Raw genomic sequence first — 22385 nt, 5'->3', positions numbered from 1 at the left:
ATGATCACATTAGTTTGTAAATGACTGCTGAAAACAATAGCTACACTAAACATGATGTCTTTTCCTTTGTGAACTCATTATTTAATAATCATTATTTTTTACTGATAGAGAGGCGGTGGTCCTTATTTCAGGTAGCCTCCTGAGGCCATCCTGATCTTGCAAGCTCCATTGTATTTTACTCACAGATCAGTCTGTTAACGTGTGGTAGAGAACATTTGGAGAAGTTTGCCAAGCGACCGAACCAATCAGCGTTGGTTTTGAGGCGAGTCAAAGTGATGACGCAACAAGAAGCGACTGTTCAGTGTAAACAACATAGCCGCTTCCACGGATGAGATGAATGCAGCTATCGAGCAAGCCGCTCGCTACGCTGTTTTTCTCTTGGATCCTTCTGTTGGAATATGGACCGGCCGGGGCACCTGAAATTGTGCCTTTTATCCATAATTTTGCGTTACACAAACGGCAAATATCCTTTACAATGTTTACTTTCTAAGCTTTGCTTGGACGCTGTTAGCATGTGATACATTTTGTTGATCTGATTGGTTGATTTGGCCCATATGTTGGTGATAAACAGATGGTTTATCCAATCAGCAAACAGTATTATTGCTCCTTCGCAAAAGATCTCCAAAGGGGATTTCCCATTTCGATATGCAGAGCAAATGCAAATGATGCTAGTCAGGTTATATTTCAGGTGAAGTCTTCTGAAACCAAAGACTCTCTTCTGCTTTTTTCTCCATTAAATGATGTTTAGCAGGTCTGAATCAAGCTCAAGGTTAGTGTTCAGGCTTGATGAACCTTTAGCTTATAATAATTTACTTTTTACAGATGAAAAATGTAAAGCTGAGCGGTGGTCAAGCTCGGCCATGAAGCAACAATCCTCAAAATGTGAGGTTGGGTCTTGGGTGTGGCCAACAAACGGCTGTCCAAACCCAGCTGTCCCAACAGTGAGGACAAGTGCAAAGCCAGGCCAGACTGGGGGCAGGGTGTGGCATGGCAGGGGTGCCATGGTGACGGAGCAGGCCTCGATAGAGAAGGGATGCTAAATGAATCTATTGTCTGGCCCAAGTGAAGCACACCGAACAAAGAATGGCACATTCAAACATTCATACAGGCCTATTGTTGGGGTGGGCCAACAGAGCGCTGCAGGTCCACAGTTTATCCAACAGGATCCACCACACATCATACAGAGAGAGCTGGATCTGAGAACATGAAGCTCTGACGCCAGCAGGAAACACTGAGCCAGAGGAAGCTTTCCCTAGAACAGCTCAAGGACTTTTTAGATCACTTCATCAATGTGAACTTCACTTGACTACTGTGACTAAAAATGGCTGCTCTAGCTCTAATACATTTGCTGCTGGAACTCATATTCTGACACAGATCTAAAGCAACGTCGAACGAAAAACATTTCTTCTTTCTTCATTTCACATTGAGATTGCACACTAATCAACAGCAAGAACAAACTGACTGACAGACAGAGGCAAATAGATAATAAAATAAATAACACCCAGCATACATAAGACATGATACACTGTGGACATTACAACATTATGCAGTTGATTAAAACGGGACAAACCCACTTACATAAAAGCAAACATACAGCAGCGTAAAGCACAAACATGCAGCTCCAACACAATGATTTAGACATTAACATAAACAGTTACTGAGAACATGAACATGTTACTGTGTGTAGAGTGAAACAATTAGTCAATCTAAAGAAAAATATCGGTTAATTATCAGTTATAGGTATTTTTTCATGCAACACATTATCTTTCTCTTGCTTCAGCTTCTCAATTATTTGTTAATAATTCATAACAATTATAAATTGTTAGATGGGCCCTTATGTGGCGTGGTGATAAAAGCTTCTGCTGCAGTACATACGAACACATATAGGTATAAATGATATGTTAAAATCACTGAGAGTAGACACATTTATATTGTCACACAGTATGCTGTAGTACAGAAAGGGAATTAAGATATGACACATGGAGCACGAGTCTAAAATCAAACCAAGTCAAGTAACTATGGCATGTATACTAACAGGATTTGCTACATTCTCATGCAATAACCATTCGTTAAGTACCAAGTACACATCCACTAAATGCTTAACCTGAGTAATTATAGGCGTTACTGCATATATCTAATGCATGTGGCAAAGTTAAACAGGTTTCCACAGTGCATGATTAACAATAACAACATCCCTGATATGTCCCAGGATGCTAAAAAGAAAGCTGATATACAAACTGACCTCTTAAATAAGGATGTATACTTTCATTATTCTCACTGGGGAAACAGTAATCGCATGGCTGTGGTTTAACACCTGCCTCTGTATATTAATGCCACCACAACATCCAGAAACCATGCTGACATATGGCGGTCTTAGGGGCTCAGCTGTGTTGCAGCCACTCCTTAATGACATCTACCATTGAAAGAGAAATGAGTCCATACCTCCCCCCGTCGTTTACTTTTTCCCTCTGTAGTGCTTAATGTGAGCCCAACCAGGGAGGCTGGTCATCCCCAAGCTGCATTGCCAGTCCTGTGAAACGTAACACTCAGTTCATTAACCCAGTTCCCCAAGAGAGCTTCTATAGTACGTGTGTGTCTGTGTGTGTGCAGACAGACAGAAGAGCAGGTACAATACACTGTCACTGTTTATGGACTGGCAACGTTGGTGTTAGTGCTTTGCTGTGTGGAGCAAGAACTGAATGAAAGACTTCCAATTTTCAGTCAATTTTCATCACTTAGCATCTTCAAACACCTGCTAATGCTCTCGATGCAAGCTGTAGCAGTTTTCTATTACCATTCATTCAGACATATTCTGATGCGAGTGAATGGTGGAAGAAAGACAGGATTAAATCTTAAACATCATTAAAAGGGACCCTGCTGTGAATTCAGGATGGTCCCCACAGGAAATGTAGGGGCCGAACAGCGTGTATCACAACAACTGTGTGCTCTGGTTCTCCACCAATGCCAGCTGAGACTGAGTCACAATGCTGCAGTCAGTTTCACCAAGGTCAGTTTTTGTCAAACTCTAGCTTCCCACAGCAGCGCAGAGAGCGTTGGCGTCTGACAACAGTAGGGTGGCGTGAAACATCAACAAACAGCCAGTGGCAACAAAACAAGGCGGCAGTTGCTATAGCTGAAGGCTGTGCTGATGTACAGGAAGCATCGCTATGATGTGTCACTTAAAGTGCTTATGATAGTTAAAAGGGTGACTGGCAACTAATGTGCTGAACTAACAGAGCAACAAGGTACACAAGGTACACATAATGTGTGTGTGTTTGCTGATCTATCATAGAAGAAGTCATAATAAAGACTTTAGGTTACATACTCACTGCCTAAAGTAGGTTAATGCACAATAAACATGGCCCCTACATCTTTCCAAATCAAATTCAGTGTAAGCACCTTACAGCTGCGGTAAATTATAGTAAATAAGCAGCATACTGACGATGGCCCTTATTCCTCACATTAAATCCAATGTCATTACCTTGTATGTGACAGCTTCCTATAAGAGGAAAACAATCAGAGTTTTGTGTTTCAAAATGCGTCACCTGTAAGTTACCTGTAAGTAAACATGGGATCCTATTAAACCTAAACTTAAAGCTGCAAGAACAGTATTCAAAACATAATTGCAGTACCAACACCTGTAAGAACCATGAAGAAATGATGTCAATGTAAAGCCCCATGAGACAAAGTTGTGATTTGAGATGTTGGGCTATATATATAATAAATTAACTGACAGCTGGACAGCATCAAATTGAGCAATCTGTCTATACAGGCAACCAATAGCAAACTAATATATCTGTCATATTTGCAAATTATACTGGCCTATAGATATAGATCAGTCCGGCTCTCATAGGCCTAAAGCACATACCATTTGGGAAAGCATGCAGTCGCAACAGAGACTAATTATCTGTGCCTATCAGAAAAACAACACATGCAACTGAATTGTCCGGGCCTGTCAGTGCTGATCTGTGACCAGACAACTCCCTGTCTGAGCATTAACACTGTGGACAAAATAACAGCACGGTATATCACGTAAGGCTTCTGCAGTGTTTACAGTGAAAACATGTCTGCAGATCACACCACAGCAGTAAGCCTTTTCACAAGGCAGCGGCCCATTACAAGCACGTACAGGCCCCTCCATGATTTAGAGCATTTTAATTCTCGGGAATGCAAGCCTTATGATAAGCGTCTAACTGGGAATGAGCCTAGAATGAGTTCGCTGTGATAATCTCTGTGTTGTGCTCTCTGACTGACCTGTAACTTCATGGCTTTCACAAGTGAGCCATTCCACTTCTCAGCAAAGAGAGAAAAGTGAATATTAACTTAGGAAAGGTGAAGTATTATGTGTCTGAAAGCTCCAAAGGGTAATGTGGCAGCAATTAATGTGAATTAAATGTATCAATCATGGGTGATTATGGTACCCTGAATATCAATACGAACACAGTTTTGTTTTAGGTGAAGTGCAGTTTTGTTGTTTTACAGCTCAGATCAAAAGTTGATTCACACAAAAATCTGTAAAGGCAAGTTAGAGGTTATCAAGCACTTATGTACCTGTGTGCCTAGATTACAACTTAAGTGATAAAGCTGGCCCAGGCAAATACGTTGGAAAATATTAGCTTACTGCAGTTAGGCATAAGAAATTGCAGAAAAATACCAAAGTTACATGGTTTATCATCTCACAACCACTGACAAGTTTAGTTTTCAACTGTTACTGTAGCTAGACTGGATATGTATTACAGATAATTGTTATTCAATTTCTTCCTAGTCAAACAGAACATTTCAGAAATTCACAACATGATTGTTAATAGTACACATGACGTCACTTTTGCCATTCATGTGTTTTGGGCTTTCATTTCTAGATATTATCCACAATTATATTTTAGATATCTAGCATGAACATTCTGTATATCTGCCATGTCCTTCTTACTAGGAAAAACTCTCATTTTAGATATCTACAGCCCAATTGTTACTGGTCATAATTTTAATTTCGGATATCCCAGATGAAAAACCCTTCCAGATATCCATAATGTAATTCTGACTATCCAAAATACATCCTGACTAGTACAAATGTCATTAAGGATATGTGCAACTACTATTTCCCTAGGAAGAATTACATTACAGACATCCACAATGTTCATTCAAAACTAATCTAAAATGTAATTGTGGATATCTAGACTAGTGATAGACCGGTATTATTGGCCGATATTGGCGTTTTTTATGTGTCAGTATCAATATCGGCCGATGTGGGCTGCTGCGTTCGCTGATTTTTTTCCCCCCAGCATTACTTACAGACAGGCGTCCACAGGCAGCTCGTGCCTGTTTTTATAATTGAGACTTGTATCATTTGTCATCACCATTGTGTAATTTTGATGATGCAAATTGAGGGAGTAAAAGCAGAATCAGCTCCAAATATCAGCTCAAGAAAATCAGCAGTCCATATCTGTCATTGGCTAAGGCTGATAAATAGTAGATAAATCAGTATCAGCCCTGAAAAATCCATATCGGTCCATCCCTAATCTAGAATTGAAAGCCCAATACACCTGAATGGCAAACGTGAAGTCATTTGTACTAATAAGAATGATGTTGTGGACATAAATGACAATTGTAGATAAGGAGAATGTCATTGTGGATTTCTGACATTATGATTCTGCGTAGTAAGAGTTCAATTTTGACTAGGAGAAATGGTATTAATATTATATCATACTATTGTATTACTGATATCTAAAACGTATTTACAAACAGGAGGGTGATTGGATAAATGTTAAAGTAGCTTGTCATAGGAGCCCAGTATGGACAGTCGTTTCTGGGGTTTTAGGAGTGGAAGCCATTGGGAGTGTGGACAGGTCAGCTCCCCCGGTCCACAGACAAAACAAAAACCTTTTGCAAAAAAGATGCAAATGTCACCCGACTCCTGTCTACACCGGGTTTAGGTCACTGAAGCTGAAGCTGAAATTCAACAAAAGGGCTTCCGTAAACTCACCACAGCTCACGTTAATGACGGCTGCTGTGTTGACTAGCCACACCGGTACGGAGGTCACCAGCAACCAAACCAAACGGCCCCGGTGTGGTGTATGGGTGTATTGTTTCGGCACGTTATAGTTTGAGTCCTAATGACATCGTCCTTACCTCGTCACGTTGAACATTTTCCTTGGTAACCGTGTCCACGAGTTCATCAGGTAGGCAGAAAAGTGACGCCGCAGTAAAAGAGTCCAGACGGCACAGAGATAATTCAACTAACGTTAGAACAAGCTGCTCGTGATGTCATCGGTTTACGCGAGCAGTCAATGCGCATGCGTGGATTCTTTGTTAGCGCAGTGCTTCATGGGTGTTGTAGTATCAGGGTTTCAGCAACGCTCTTCACAGAAACCTTAGACATGCCTGTCATATTTAAGATGCATGCGACAAAAGCTGACTATAAATGCCTTCTAGATGTAATCAAATATGTTATCAATCACTTTCAAACGAATAAAGACAAACATGTGCTTCAAATGAGGGTCTTTTATTTGTTATTGTAGCCACATTTTTGGCTTTAGAACAGTTGTCTTGACTACTGTCTTGTTGGATTTATGCTCTTTCTAATAATCCTCACCCTCCCTATTTACTTCTACGGTCTCTCCTTATTAAGTATGTTTTCTTGCTGTCAAACTCTCCACATTAATTCTTAAAAGTATTTTTCAAGGGACTTAACTTGCTTGCAAAGAGAGGACTATAAATCCGGTGGCTGATGACACCACTTTTTTAATTTAGTTTTGCTGACTCAGCACTAAAATACATTAGCCAAGCCAGAGCTTGTTTTTATTGATGTATTCTTCAAAACTTGACATGTAAAGCATGCTGTTTATTGTTCAAATATCCTGGAATTTCATTCACCACCAAACAACTGTTTTTTATAAATAACAGAGCCAACTTCACGTCACATGAACTTTATTCATAAAATATCCAATCCTTTGATTAAAACATTAAAACTTACAATTTCAGGAATTGGGTTCTGAATGTAACCAAACTGGTTTATTAATAGACAAACATTGGAATATTTTTAAGAACACATTGAAACCAGCTGTTTCCCCTTAAAGTGGTGCCTATGTCCTTTTTAAAACTCCTCCCCCTCTTCTTCGCCCTCCCCCTCAGCAGATTCAACTCCCACCTCCTCATAGTCCTTCTCCAGAGCCGCCATGTCCTCTCTGGCCTCAGAGAACTCTCCCTCCTCCATACCCTCACCCACATACCAGTGAACAAACGCACGCTTAGCGTACATCAGATCAAACTTGTGATCGAGCCGAGCCCAGGCCTCTGAAATAGCAGTGGTGTTGCTCAGCATGCAAACCGCCCTCTGGACCTTGGCCAGGTCTCCACCAGGAACTACAGTGGGTGGTTGGTAGTTGATGCCCACCTTGAAACCAGTGGGGCACCAGTCTACAAACTGGATGGTGCGCTTGGTCTTAATGGTGGCAATGGCAGCATTAACATCTTTGGGCACCACATCACCACGATACAAAAGGCAGCACGCCATGTATTTGCCGTGGCGAGGGTCACATTTTACCATCTGATTGGATGGCTCAAAGCAGGCGTTGGTAATTTCTGCCACTGTTAATTGCTCGTGGTAAGCCTTCTCAGCAGAGATGACAGGGGCATAGGTGGCCAGAGGGAAGTGGATACGGGGATACGGCACCAAGTTGGTCTGGAACTCTGTAAGATCAACGTTAAGGGCACCGTCAAAGCGAAGGGAGGCAGTGATGGAGGACACAATCTGACTCATCAGCCTGTTCAGGTTGGTGTAGGTAGGACGCTCAATATCCAGGTTCCTGCGACAGATATCGTAGATGGCCTCGTTATCCACCATGAAGGCACAGTCAGAGTGCTCTAGGGTGGTGTGGGTGGTCAGGATGGCGTTGTACGGCTCCACCACAGCTGTGGACACTTGGGGAGCTGGGTAGATGGCAAACTCCAGCTTAGACTTCTTGCCGTAGTCTACAGAAAGACGCTCCATGAGCAGGGAGGTAAAACCAGAGCCGGTACCACCGCCGAAGCTGTGGAAAACCAGGAATCCCTGAAGACCAGTGCACTGGTCAGACTGAGGACAAAAAGCAATTATACAGTTTAGATAACAGGAATTGGTTCAGGAACCATTTTATTTATTGGTAATTATAACCTAGTAATAGTAAATCAATTGATACTTCTGCATATTAAAATAAACAAGCACTCTGCACACTGACACAATATCCGCATTAGTCGATAATGCAGACTTTGCTGTCAACAGTTTTCATTGGAACCTGTTTCTACCAAGCAATATTAAATCTGTTGGCCATGTGTTGTTAAATAATGGTAATAGGGACACAGCTTCTGAAAAGAGATGCTGCATTTTATCCAGTGTGATTTCTCATCATCAATGTTGTGAACAAAACTAAAATCCCATTCACCTCTATTCAACTAAACTGGAGGCAGAAATCTCAGGAGAGAGACTGGGTTTCAAAACCTGGAAAAATTAACAGAAAACTATCTGTATGGCTAGAATTTCACTAGAAGTCACAAAATTAACCTCCACATGGACAATGGTTTGGTGCCCCCTAGTGACACAAATGTAAACTGGATAATCTGAGTTTGAGTTGATACTGTGACAATGACACTACGTTGGTACTGTTCTGCAGATGCATCAATTATAACCAATATTAATTAATCACAGGCTCCTGGTTTCATTAGTAAAGAACCCCTCCCACTGTGTATTGACTCACCAATTTGCGGATTCTGTCCAGTACATGGTCAATGATCTCTTTGCCAATGGTGTAGTGTCCACGGGCATAGTTGTTCGCAGCATCCTCCTTGCCGGTGATCAGCTGCTCGGGATGGAACAGCTGCCGGTAGGTCCCAGTTCGCACCTCATCTGAGGAGACATGTTAAATCAAAATTACTGAAGGGTTTAACTCACCAAAATCAGGCACCGGCTATGGTCTATATTTAATAAAGAGTTTACCAATGACAGTGGGCTCCAGGTCCACAAAAACAGCTCTGGGGACATGCTTTCCAGCTCCAGTCTCGCTGAAGAAAGTGTTGAAGGAATCATCTCCTCCTCCAATGGTCTTGTCACTGGGCATCTGTCCATCAGGCTGGATCCCATGTTCCAGGCAGTAAAGCTCCCAGCAGGCATTGCCAATCTGGACACCTGCCTGACCCACGTGCACTGAAATACACTCACGCTGGTGGAAAACAAAGGCAAGTTGTAGCATTTAGCTAGTTCATACTAATCAGATGCTTCAAATTACTCCGCACATGTTAAAGACAGCTAAAGAGATAAGGCTAGATTCAATGGTGAGAAAAGTCACCAGCTGCAGCTTTACCATAAACAACATGATGGACTTTAACCCAGAATCGTGACGGGATACTGGAAATAATTTGACCTAAACCGGGCTTAGAGGAAAATACTCATCCTATTTTATTCATTGTAGCAGGATCAGTGCTTGTGTCTGTTTATATCCAAATCTGATCAACAAAAATACTTTTAACTGCATTATCATTGATCTTAATTCTTTTAAATTTAAAAATGTGTTTGCAAAATAACATTTTATGAATTTTACTGTAGATAATATACTTGTTTGGTCATTTAAACATTACAACTGAGGTGTTTAGCTAGAGGTACACATGAATATTGGTCAGTTATTAATTGCCTCTTCGTTTATACAAACTGGCAAATTAACCCAACATGACATTAGGCTAACTGCTATTATGGTCTTCATGTTGTTAGCTGTTGACAACCTATGTCATTTAAACTGGAACACCATCGTTTACAGTAGATACAAATGCACTCCCTTCATGTGCAGAAAATCTCTCCCCTTCTCTCTTTGGTTATCTTAATTTACGTTAGTCGTTTTGGTGCCGAAACGTGCCTGTCGCAGCCGCACGACGTTTGTCGGCTAGATTTCACAGCAACGGCCGCTAAAAATACATCGTCACTTGTCAGTTGGTTCCTTTAAGGTTCACGTATGACGTAAGTATTCTCTTGTCGACCGTTGACGTTACAAGTCTCCAACGGACATAACTATCAGAAAACACCTAAATTAATCCAATTAAACAACACATATTTGACAAAATTACAATTAAGACATTTTATGCAATACCAAACGTGGTTAACTTCCATTCTACAATTAAACAGTTACCTTAAAGCTAAAACTCCGATGTTAATTTTTAGGGAGTGCATCATCAATCGGACGCCGTTCGCCGGTATTGGCCATATCCGGACTGATCTGGTCTGTCGCAGTGTTCGGTCTTTTCATGTTGCTTTTACTGGGTCATCGCCACCGAGGTGCCAGTTGAATTAATTAACACACATCTGAGAATCTACAAGTAAAGTTTCATATTTGTACATGGACATTTGCATGTAAAATTAGTAAAAAATAAACTTGATGAGGGGAAGCAGTCTGACTTTTTTGCGACGCTCAGCCTGAGCGGCTCAGTTGGTGATATACATTTAAAACGGAAATTAAGAAGACTTTACAGTATGTTTTTGGCTGTTAAAGCATGTCATTTTATTATGGATGACTTAAGTGTGCTCCTGGATGTTTTGACAGCATTTATGTAAATGTGGAGGACCAGCAGCTCCCAGTGTTTTCGGCGAGGAGACAGGGGTGTCCGACTAGGGCCGAGAGGAGCTAACGGCTAATTCACCGGTGTTAGCCTCCTTTTGACCACTCTTTTAAACACAAAGCTAAATTAGTCATTTAAAACGATATTTGGTTACAAAGATAAGAAGTTAGACTTTAGTTTAACACCATTAAATCAACTCAAAACTTTACACCATGATTTATATTCGTAGGTCCAACAGAAAGTTTGACAGAATTTAGCCAAAAACTGTCCGACTGGTGACACAGTTCCGCCGCCTACCGCTAATGTGAAACCTTCAACTCAGTTACATACATATAACAACTTAACACAATATTCTGCAACTCACCATGTTTATTGTGGATATTAAAAAATGAAGATTAACGGAAAAATGATGAGATTATTTGTCTCCCTTGGTTGCGTCTCTATCCTCTGAGGCTGTTTAGGCGGGAAAGATTCGCTGACTCTGATTGGTCCCTGCGTCACATGAAGTCTTTTCCTATTGGTTAAAAAAAACATCTTTATCACCAGGCAGTTTTCTACAAAAAATGATTTATTACTAATTCTTAATAATCCCAAATATCAGGCAGATGAAATTTGCATAATTAATGTATCATTATTTTAGCAAAATACTAAATATCTATGAAATGATTTGGCTTTACCATCTACCCTCCTTTTATATTTCTAAAGATCATATTTGACCACTATCGGGAAAAATAATTAAAAATCGTCAAACAACCTATTAGATGATTTAGATTTACTCCCTTAGCTTAGCAGCTTTGTACATCATTTTAATTTATGTTAATATTTCTACATTTAGAAATGCATGTTTGTGTATTACTCTGGAACATGTAAAAAAAGAAGTGAATCTTTTAAATAAAAACTAAAATATATTTTCTCCCCCTTATTAGAGACATTTTTAAATACACCGTGTTTATATATCATACACTTCATTCAATTAAGTAATCAGATTTAAAAGCAATTCAAACTTTATTTTCCTCTCAATTCTTACTTTTTGAGGGAATTTTAACTGTTTGCCAGACAATAGACTACATATATATACTAGCCCTCCTACACTCTTTATGTAATTGGGCTGTAGATAAATCTGCTCCTCAGTAATCCTGAAACCATTCATGACCATGTTATTATGGTAAAGAGAAACTTAAAACAATCACAATATTTACACATTTTATAAAATGTAACACAGAGAGACATTATTCATGCCAGAGCTTCTGTTTAATTATTCACATTTACAGAATTCAATGTGTGAGCACAGCGTTTATACAGAAAGCCAACTTGTCCATACAGCAAACAGACATATAACATCTCCTCACACTATGTACAGATTAAGCCATGACGAAGCCTGGGCCACTAGCACACTTGGCTTAACACTCAGTCACTCAAGGTTCAGAACAAGTTGATGGACTCTAGATGTTCAGTAATGTGACATAAAACACACGTGTTAGTGTTACTGTAACGGTGTGTACCTGAAACTGGGGCAGCTGGAGGAAGAGAACTGGGCAAATTCAGGATTGTCTGAAGCGAATTTGAAGTCTGGATCTGAACATTTATATTCATAGATCAATGATTTCTGCCCGTTGCTGATGCCGTTTTAATTTCTATTTATTTTTTTAATTTTGGACTGTTTTTGTTTGGTTCGCTGCTCAAATGAAGGTGATGTTTGTTGAGATAGAAAATAGAAATATGATCACTAGTTTAGTGGAACAGTGTCAGCAGCACCACGTTGGTCCTGAGATTAAGTGTTTCAAGTGGGGTTGGTCGCAGCCACAAAACCGCAACGCTAGATGACCGGAGACCGACTTTAGCAGCTAGTGGTAGAAAAGTCTGAATGGTGGTTTGTTTTCCTGCGTTTGTTGAGGTGCAGTGGTTTCATTAAATATTTGCACGGTCTCCTTTTCATGTAGCGATACTGCTTGCAGGTCTTCTTGCTATGATGTCAAAGTTAAAACGTAACAAAAGCAAAAATCTTATCAGGTGCCTGAAGTCAGGAACAAACTATGACTTATTACAAATGCCTTACAACATTATACATAATGTAAATGGCTTGGAAATAGTAAAAACTGGCATCTTTCTGTCTCTGTGGATCTGGTTCTTGCTCCGTAAGTAAGAGATCTATGACATTTGTAACCTTTATACACACTTGACAGATGTCTTGCAGACATAGGTTCTCAATTTGGCAACTTCTTTTTGGTAAAGCAAAAATACTGTTTGTTACCCATTTCCATCACAATATCTTTTGGAAACTGTAGCATACACTCACCGGCCACTTTATTCGGTGCACCTGACCAACTGCCTGTTAATGCACATTTCTAAACAGCCAATCACATGGCAGCAACTCAGTGCATTTAGGCATGCAGACATGGTAAAGACAATGTGCTGCAGTTCAAACCGAGCATCAGAACTGGGAAGAAAGGTGATTTAAGTGACTTTGAACGTGGCATGGTTGTTGGTGCCAGAAGGGCTGCTCTGATTATTTCAGAAACTGCTGATCTACTGGGATTTTCACGCACAACCATCTCTAGGGTTTTTACAGAGAATGGTCCCAAAAAAAGAAAAGATCCAGTGAGCGGCAGTTCTGTGGGTGCAAATGCCTCGTTGATGCCAGAGGTCAGAGGAGAACGGCCAGACTGGTTGGAGCTGATAGAACGGCAACAGTAACTCAAATAACCACTGGTTCCAACAGAGGAATGCAGGAGAGCATCTGTGAACGCACAACACAACCTACTTTCTAGCAGAGGTAACGGCAGCAGAAGCACACTGACACTGTATTAAGCACCAGGTATGCCTAATAAAGGGGCCGGTGAGTGTCTGAGTTGTTCGTTTTAGGGATCACCAGATTAGCAAAAAATACAACTTCTGCGTAAATATCTGTATCGTTCATTCAAACAGTGTTTTCACACAGCTTGATACATTTTAAATCTCGTTTTACAGATAAACTGGATCGTTCCCAACACTGGATGACACTGAATGAGAAAAAAACAAAACACTTCTGTTCATGAAATAGGATTTGTGACAATTTGTGAGCAGTAATTCATCAGTGCTTTAATACGCTGGATTTGTTTTAACTGGCCTGTGTTGTTAAAATTGAGGATTTACGTTTTCTATGTTCCCCTCCTAAATCCATTTTCTGCTCCTTTAGAATATCTAGAAATACTTTTAAATCATTCAAATCAATTGATTTTCTCATTCGTCAACAATTCTGCAAGGTCTTCGGGAGGAATGGAATTTAAATTGTTAAGTCTATATTCATCTTTGGTTGTTAGACTACAGCAAAACAGAGAGCACATAGGTGTTTGTGTTTTATTTCATTTAAGGGGATCAAATTAGTATTAAAAAACACTTAATGACCTACAACTCAAAGTACATTCCACTGAGAGAAATCTGCTAGGTCTCACCATTAGAGATGATTTTCCAGTCACCACATAGCGTCATGTAAACCAATGCCACCATACAACTCATGGCTGAAGAAGTGTGAACACTGCAAGAAATACTGAGACATGGGTTAGTGTTTTATTCTTCAAGTTGACGTCTGATACAGAGCTGACACCGAATGAGGGTTAAATCAAGTTGGGACAATGACAGGGTCGATAGGTTGAAAGGTGGAAGGGGATCAGCATGGAGGTTTGAGAGATTTTTCACATTTGGAGTGCTTGTGTTTCATTGCGTGCCTGTGTGTGTGTCTATGTGTGTGCAGATGTAAATATGTGTGCCAGAGTTTGGTGCCCACTGCTTCAGAGGAAAAGGATTTTGTGAGAAGCACAAGGCCCTGGGAGGTTATGGCCATGGGGAGAAGACAGAGCGCCAGGCTCCTTTGTTCTCTGCTCTTGGTTTTTGTCACTAGTCCAGCTGTTCGCCGGAGTGCGAGAGAGTGAGACACTATGCCAGCGAGCGCTGACGAGGCTTGATCCTAGGATAGAGCTGCAGAGACAACAAACAGAAGCAGGAGAAATGTTTAGTTTGCCTTGTTCGCTTGTGTTATCGTGTACTATATGTGTAGCCATGACTCAAACTGGACATTAAACTGGATTCACTGACTTACTAATATTATAAATCTATTCCTTGAACGCTATTTATTCATATTATTAATCATCAAAGCAGAAATTCAACAAGCCAATCCGCCTGCAAGTAAGGTCGAGTGTCTTTAACAGGCCATTTAGGGCTGCAACTGTTATTTTCAAAATTGATTTATCTGCAAATCTTTTTTTTTTCCCAGAGGTCACAGAAGAGAAAGAGGCGCGAAAGCTTCAACAAGAGAATGAAAGACTGTTTTTTTCAATCAGTCTTTAACAAACTGGTACAATAAAATGTTTTGGAGTTTTAATTGAAAAGAGACTCAAATAGCAAATAAAATAATAATATATTAACAATAATAATATCGACATATTTTTCAATCCATCTATGATTTCAGCTCTACAGTCATTAATAAAGATAAACAAATCAGACATGTAACTGCCTAGCCCCACCCATGAATGACTGTCAATAACTATAATTAGTTCTACTTATGAGCTGATGGAAACTGGACAAATGTGACAAATATTGTATTTTGTTGTTACCCCCAGCAGGTTGCGAGGCACGTAGCCCTCATTATCCTCAAGTCGCGCCCACCACCATTCTGTTTCGCTGTCGTCCTGTCGTCGCAGGATAGTGATGGCGTCGCCCTCACTGAACGCCAGCTCGTCCTGGTTCTGAGCTTTGTAATCCCACAGAGCGTACACTGTCCCCTTGTTCATTACACCCAACTTCTCCTGAACACCTGCATAAGAGAGTCCAAAAGAAACCGTCAACATTACACCGATATTACACCAAGTAATCTGAAAATGTTGAAGAGAACGAGTCCTTTTAGGAATACATTTGTGCACGCTCAACTGATTGGTGGGTTGTTTCTCACCGTATAGAAACTGGGAGCATTGGATGTAGCCCTCTTCCATTTCCTCACATTTATCCGCAGCGGTCTCCACATCACTAATGGTGCTGGCAAAGATGGCGGCCCCTGACTCGACCAGCAACTTGCAGAGATGAACGCTGTTGCAGGAGGCGGCGCAGTGAAGTGGAGTCCTGTTCAAGCAAACGGAAACAAAGACATAATATATAAATGTAAATGGATACACATGGACTCAATTTCAAAATGTGCGTCATCATCATCACTAACCATCCGTCGCTGTCTGCAGCATTGACGTTCACACCAAAATCCAGCAGGAACTTGACTATGTGGTGATGTCCTGCACACACTGCGTTGTGCAGGGGTGTGATGCCCTCGTCATTAGCGGTGCTGGGATTCTCCACCTGGAAAAAATAAAAAGGAAGACCCGGATGAAAAGATGAGTGTTTCTACGCAAATGCGTGCAAATTCGAATAAATCAAAAGTATACTCACACAGTCATGACATACCTCATAGATGATCCTCTGGACGAGGTCAAACTCTCCCTCTAATGAGGCATCCAGCAGGAGAGCCAGAGGGTTGAACTTCACCCTAAAGCCGTGGCCAGTGCGCTCCGAGTTTGGCTTCTTCAGGTTTGTGCGCTTCTCCTGTGAGGATGCAGAGAGGTGGCACAAGTTAAAACTTTATTATTGAAAACTCTTTAAATAAGACAATAGGTCTGCGTGTGTCTTACCAGGGGCTGTGAGACCTCTGTGCCGCTCTCTTCTGGAGTGGTGACTTCCAGCACGGGACTCGGCAACGACGCGTCAGAGCCTCCCACGTTGTTATTATTGTCGTCCTCTGCTTCCTCTTCTTCAGCGGGATCCAGCTCTGGTGGCGATGGCAGTGGCTCGTTGTCATTAGCGTCAGTAGATGGAGTTTGAGCCTCAGAGTCTGGCTCCTCTGGCGGTGGCGGTAGCAGCGTCTCAGAGGGGAGGTTGCCATTATCTGTATCGGCCACAGAGTTGCCTCCCAGATATGCAGGAGGATTAGCCGGCTGATAAAACGGCGTTCCGTTACCTGCGCCGTTGCCACCCCCTGATCCGCTGACTCCATTTCCCTCTATGCCTCCTGCTAGAGTGTTGAATCTCTGGTAGAGCAGTTTCTGGATGTTAGGTCCGCTGGGGCCCTCGGGTTCTGTGATGGAGCTGCGTTTCTTGAGCGGTCTCGGAGCGTTAGCCAGCTTTTTGCGGAGCACCTCGAGGTCGGCGTCACTTTGGTAGCGCAGTGGGGAGTGTACCATGGGCGTTAGCTTAGTAGGGCTGAGTGGTCGTGGGATGTTCTCCACGCTGGGAGGAGGCGCTAAGGGCTCTGGGTGCTGGAAGAACTCGTGATCATCAAATTCTCCGTCCAAAGTGTCCTCACCACCTGAGTGGCCTTGGAGCAGTGGGAAGGCCCCTCCCACCTGGACGAACGGCAGAGGCGAGGGGGGCGTTGAGCTGGGGGGGAGAATAGGCTTCCCGTATACTAGAGACAAACAGAGAGCAGGGTTTTACATAGGAGGGAATTGACATCAGCATTATTTCACTATTAATTCACCAACTATTTTTTTCTCACAGTCAAAAACCTTAAGCTATTCACTTTACAATGATATAAATCAGAGGGAAACAGGAAATATATTACATACAGATAAACAGTAATCATATATATTAACAAAGGACTTTGTTTCCTTTGATTATGATTGCAAATACGTCTTTATTCCTGCTTGAAGGGTCCTTGAGCTCTCACCTGCTTTGAGAGCAGGCTTGAGCGGCTGGCTCTTTGGCGCTGCCTGCTGGAGGTACATGTGATAGATGGAGCTGGAGTTCATGGTAGGCGGGCCCTTTCTTGGCGACTGAGGCCGCGATCCTCTGTCGGGGATGAAGGGGCGTACTGCCACAGCTGGCGGGGGATCCAGTCGCTCGCTCAGCCCGGGAGGGAAAAGCGGTGCATTAGGCTGGAAGGTGGGACTTGGCGGCACCGAGATTCGCTGCTGGATCTGTTGGGAGGATGAGCCTGTGGAAGGGGGGACGCGGGGCCAAGCAGGAGTCGGCGGAAGAGGGCGAGGAGGAGGAGGCGCATCCTTGCGTCGATCCAAGGAGCTGGCCGAGTTCGCGGAGATGAGGTGGGAGCCGTAGGGAGGCGGCTGTGGCTTGGATATGGCAGGGGAGGACACGGTCATTTTGGAGTCTAGCACCTGTGAGAAAGCATGAAATCAAATGCATACATCCATCAATCGTTTATTTTTATTTTGTACAGAGAAATAAGACTTAAATCTTGATTATTTAATCAAAAGACTGTGAGAGTTTATTTCTAGTACAACCTCTAACATAATACATTTCTCTTACAGATGTGACAGCATAAAATATTAGATACAAAACAATGGACAGATTAGAAGAAAGAGGACGAACCTTTTCTGCACTTGGAGTGATGGGGGAGCCTGAGGGAGGGCTCTTGCCCTGGGTATCAGTCCCTGAGTCTCGTCTCTCAGGAGGCTTTAGAGATGTGCTGGTCTTGCCTAAAGTAGGCCAACCAGTATCATTAGCTAGGGAACAAACAGGACACAGTAAGTGTGTTGCAATTGAGAAAAAAGACTGCAGCCGATGATTGAAGTGGTATGAGAAGCATCAACCTCTTAAAGCATGTTCACCAGAGCTGGGTCTAAATGGTAACGTTTTCTTATTATTCACACTTTAAATGACGTATATCTACCATTTTGACCTAGGATTGGTGTTGAATGGAGGGTTCAGGATTTTGAGAAGCCTATCCTATTAACCAGACACCATTAACAGGCATTAAAAACCACACTGCTTATTGCCTTTTTGTTGATGTGAATGAAGCATCATGTATAAGCAAAGGTAATGAGAGAATCAAACCAGGTCTCCAAAAATCCCAAGTTTCTGTAAAAAGTTCCATTACTTATATCATTGCATACTCCCACAAGTGCCACTGCCTGAAGTAAAGGCAATAGTTTTTCAGAGAAGTGGCTTTACTTAGCTTAACAATAGACAGAAATCTTCTATTAACTGACTTTTCGGGGAATCACTTTAACTACATTTTTTCAGAAGGGGCTATTGATCAATAGGACGGAAATCCTGAGCCTTCACTTCACAGCAATGATGGCAATGAATGAATCTGCATTAGTATTTTGCTGTTTGGTTATGTGTGTTTAGTATTTAAATTCGGTTACATTTGGTAAAGAGTAACTAGTAGTAACTTGCAACTGCGAGTACTGTTTGTATCCATGACTAAACTGATTAAGATATATGTGCAGTATAAAAAAGGATGCAAGGACAGGTTGAAAAGAAAGAGGATGGAAAAAGGAAGACACAACAAAACAACATCGATAGTTATGGTTTAAAAAACCGACTTGTTAAAGACATAAATTCTCAAACGCCAATTATGCTTCTATTCAGATTTCCAATATGCTATTTAGTACCTATGGTAACTTCAAATAAAGAATACAGTAGATCAACGTTAGTGTTAGACATCCTTATAAAAAGCAGCTTTTCTTTCAGTGCCGGAGATTAAAACAGTGGTCATAAAGCAGTTCTACCAACACTAACCAGAGTCTGAAAGGAAACAGCTTGATCTGGGTCTTTACAAAGAGTGACAATGCTAAGTGAATCGGATGACATTCTAACATGCACAAGTTCATTCGCTTGTGCATGTTAAGTGTTTGACAACTAAAAGTGACTCTCACAGCTCGGCTGTTGTGAGAATGTGGTGTGAAGGTTAAGGTTAGCCAGGCTGGGGATGTTATGAAATAAGCCCACATATCTTGGACTGCTTTGCATGTGGAAATTTACGAGGCACTCAACTCATTGAACCTTCTCAGAAGTGTACGAGCACACACAGGGATCAGCAGGGCTTTGTCAGTGACACTGTTCTTCATGTGATGTCAACTCTGATTAAGAGCGTCACAAATTCTCTGCAGATGGCAGCAAAGTGTTTCAACATGGCACCCCGCGACTTTGACGTCATTAGCCAATCCACAGAGGAAACACTCCAAATGAAATGTCAACATGTGCTCTCTCCTGTTCTGAAAAACAGTCCCAATGCTGCACTGGCAGGAGAGCTAAACGATGCCAAACAGGGATGCTTCCATCAGTCAACCATTGTTCATATTAACCAGGCACAGATGCTCATTTCCTCCTCAGATCCCCAGCTGTGCATGTAAGCTTTGATTTGCCTGGAGGAGAAAATCAGTTTCCTTGTAGGGGGCTGATTGGGCAGAATACAATTTTGATCATCTCAAATTTTTTGGTAAATCAAACTGACCATGACATTAAAATGGATATTGAATGGAGTAAAAACTCCAGTGCATTCTGAGGATCCCGTGCTACAATCAAAAGAGAAGGTTCAGGAAGTGCCATCCCTCTGCTTATATGCAGCGCTGTGCACTCACGGGACGTGCCGTCAGAGCCAGTGGAGGCTCCGGTGCCCGGTAGTGATTCTGGAACGGAGGGGGGTACCGGGTCCACAACGATGTCTAAATCAGACACCTTCCAAGGGCCGGGAGGCTTTAGCACACCGTCTGCCCCAGGAAGAGTTGCCCCCCAACCCGCACCCCAGTGAAACAGAGACATGACGGCACAGACACATGAGAGAGGAGGAGGAGAGAAAAAGGAAGGGAATCACAGTATGCACAACACAGGAAGAGAGGGAGGTTAGAGAGGAAGGAAAAGGAAAATCACAGAAATCAAGTCCAGGTGGAGAATTAACTGAGAAGTCAAGGTAGGAAGGAAACAGTAACAGTTGGGGGTCCAGGAGGGATTTTTCAGGTTTTCATGCGAGGTGTGTTAAATGTGTAGAAAGTCTTCCGCCTCTGGGACTACGTGTATCCAAGCTAGCCTAGAACTGAATCCAGGAACTAATTTTCCATCTGCCTTGTCTAACTGACCATGACTTTGTTCCTGCTTTCACTCAAATCTTCAATTAAAACTTAAAGATAGGAGTTTTACAATGACTTGCATTTTGGAGGGAAAAAAAAATCTGCACTGCAATTGTAATTGTTATGGGTTTCAACCAACCTGATTTGGTGCGGCCATGGTTGGCTTGGTTATTAACGCCCAGAGTCTGAGGCTTTAGCGGATCAGGGGGTATGGTGTAGCCTCCTTCCTGTCGGCCCGGTACAGGGACCTGGATGTACGGCCCGACGGCAGCAACACGGCCCAGAGTACCTGGAGCTGGCTGGGGAGAGGGGGGTCCATTGGCTCTGTTCAGCTATAAGAGGGGAAAAGTGTTGACAGGGAAAAAGGTTTTCAAGTTACTAGAAATTATTTCTCGAAGCATGTAATTTGGGACATGAGCTTGAGACTTTTGTCCACCAAGACTTGAAAAAGCTAAAAGAATTATAATTTTGTATTTCACTTTTATAATTGCACATCTGTCTGGACTGACTTCTCTCTGGGACAGGAGACCTTTGTCAGAAGCATATCAACAAAAAAACAGTCTGTGTTGAGCGCTCTTAGTCTTACGGGAAGGTTTTCTTTTTGACGTGCCTCAGCTTTTTTCTTGTAGAGGCGTTCCCGCAGCTCGCTGATGCGCTTGTCCATGAGCGTCACTTCCATGTTTCGTTTGTTGAGGAGATCCTTCTGTTGCTTCAGCTTGCTGTTTTGCTCCTGGTTCAACTTGTTCCGGATCTGTGGGGTGATAAACGTGGACGCAAACACGTACAGATTCACTAGAACACCAGATACTGCCATCGTAAACATAGCTGAAGAAGCATTCACTAAATGTTGCACGTATTTTTTTTCTACTACGCAGTACCTGAAGCTCCTGGTAGAGTTTACGGAGCTCAAGGGCCGCTGCGCCGGTTACTTGGCCACCCAGGGCGGTCTGTATGCCGTTGAGCTTTCCCCTCCGCAGGTCCTCCAGCTGCAGACTGAGCTGCTCCACCCTCAGAACTGCAGACTGTAACTCAGCCTGCTTCTCTTGGAACAAGCCGCTGACTTGCTCAATCTCTGCCGCTGGATGGAGAAATGAAGAAAAACAGAAATCAGTTCATTCGTAACCTACACGTAAGGTGCCGTCTTTAAAACTAGCAAGTCAATCTTTCTTCTTATCTAATATGTGGTGACCTGATCAGAAATATACACCACGGCGTGTGGGTTTAAGAACAGAGTTCGTAAAAGATGTACGTATTACAAATACATACACAGGTTGCCATTGATGACCTTGCTGTAGTCCACCTGGCCTCTCATTGCCCTGATCTTCTTGAGCTTTGCCTCCTGGCTCTCCACGCGATCCTTCAGCCTCTGCAGCTTCTCGCTCTCCGAAACGGTTTGCTGCTGACGCCGCTCCTGCTGCTTCAGGTAACGCAAACGTTGCTCCTTCAGAGGACGAGACAGAAACGGGCACACTGTTAAATTACATCAGCTACGGTGTGGGCTGCCTCAATACTACACCCAGCAAGGTACTACTCCAAAAGCTTAGAGGAAGCTCTGCGACAGACAAATCCTGAAACTAGGCTAAATCTTTCTACTGTATGCACTAAATGAAATGCTGTGATGTGGTAAGACTGTCTGAAGGCTGAGGAAAGGGTCAGATGACTTCAACTCTCTACCCAACTGAGAAGTGCTCCAGTTAAGGTCCTAAAATAGGAAATGACAGGCCCAGGTTTCCAAATGACTGCAGGGCTTCATGCGGGCCCTACTTTTCAGACACTACAACAAAAGGCCATAAATACGTTTATCTGTGGGTCTACAGTGGCATCATCTTGTATCATTAGTGCACTGAAACACCTGGTTGTATCCAGGTTCTTAGTTCCTGCCAATATAAGATGAAATATAACTGGTTAGAGAAAGGTATTTTCCTATCCTTAGCCTTCAAAATCAGGCATTATGTACATGCTAGAGAAAACCCTGCAATGTCT

General features: G+C 42.3%; 3 protein-coding genes across 9 annotated transcripts in view; all 3 read right to left on the bottom strand.

Annotated features, from left to right (window-relative positions):
• The window catches only part of daam1b (dishevelled associated activator of morphogenesis 1b), a 47549-nt gene extending 41338 nt beyond the window's left edge, over positions 1-6211 (bottom strand). Inside the window, exons 1-2 of one of the 2 annotated variants that reach the window (XM_083933983.1) lie at positions 6127-6160; positions 2443-2530 (exon numbers count right to left, since the gene is read on the bottom strand). The gene's annotated coding sequence lies outside the window, so the exon portion shown is untranslated. Of the gene's footprint in view, positions 1-2442; positions 2531-6126 lie in introns of both variants that reach the window. The other variant, XM_083933982.1, reaches the window with a different exon arrangement.
• An 879-nt stretch (positions 6212-7090) lies between these two features.
• LOC310961836 (tubulin alpha-1B chain-like) lies at positions 7091-9188 on the bottom strand (the record flags this gene model as incomplete). Its single annotated transcript, XM_083934092.1, has 3 exons — positions 8969-9188; positions 8730-8878; positions 7091-8071 (listed from the first exon to the last, which is right to left on the bottom strand). Exons 1-3 carry the CDS (start codon positions 9087-9089, stop codon positions 7091-7093), a joined length of 1251 nt encoding a protein of 416 aa, XP_083790218.1. The 5' UTR covers positions 9090-9188.
• A 2682-nt stretch (positions 9189-11870) lies between these two features.
• ppp1r13bb (protein phosphatase 1, regulatory subunit 13Bb) overlaps positions 11871-22385 on the bottom strand; it is a 29123-nt gene continuing 18608 nt past the window's right edge. The window contains exons 7-19 of one of the 6 annotated variants that reach the window (XM_083934098.1): positions 21669-21843; positions 21281-21480; positions 20989-21153; positions 20542-20734; positions 19917-20045; positions 17920-18053; positions 17258-17705; positions 16224-16996; positions 15985-16137; positions 15761-15894; positions 15500-15666; positions 15165-15364; positions 11871-14529 (exon numbers count right to left, since the gene is read on the bottom strand). In XM_083934098.1, coding sequence (XP_083790224.1) covers positions 14488-14529; positions 15165-15364; positions 15500-15666; positions 15761-15894; positions 15985-16137; positions 16224-16996; positions 17258-17705; positions 17920-18053; positions 19917-20045; positions 20542-20734; positions 20989-21153; positions 21281-21480; positions 21669-21843 — 2913 coding nt within the window. In that variant the 3' untranslated portion in view covers positions 11871-14487. The remainder of the gene's footprint in view (positions 14530-15164; positions 15365-15499; positions 15667-15760; positions 15895-15984; positions 16138-16223; positions 16997-17257; positions 17706-17919; positions 18054-19916; positions 20046-20541; positions 20735-20988; positions 21154-21280; positions 21481-21668; positions 21844-22385) is intronic. The other 5 variants (XM_083934099.1, XM_083934100.1, XM_083934103.1 and 2 more) reach the window with 5 other exon arrangements.

This window comes from Echiichthys vipera (assembly GCF_963691815.1).
Source record: "Echiichthys vipera genome assembly, chromosome: 19".
NCBI classification, from domain to species: domain Eukaryota; kingdom Metazoa; phylum Chordata; class Actinopteri; order Perciformes; family Trachinidae; genus Echiichthys; species Echiichthys vipera.
This window is presented reverse-complemented; position numbering and strand designations above follow the sequence as displayed.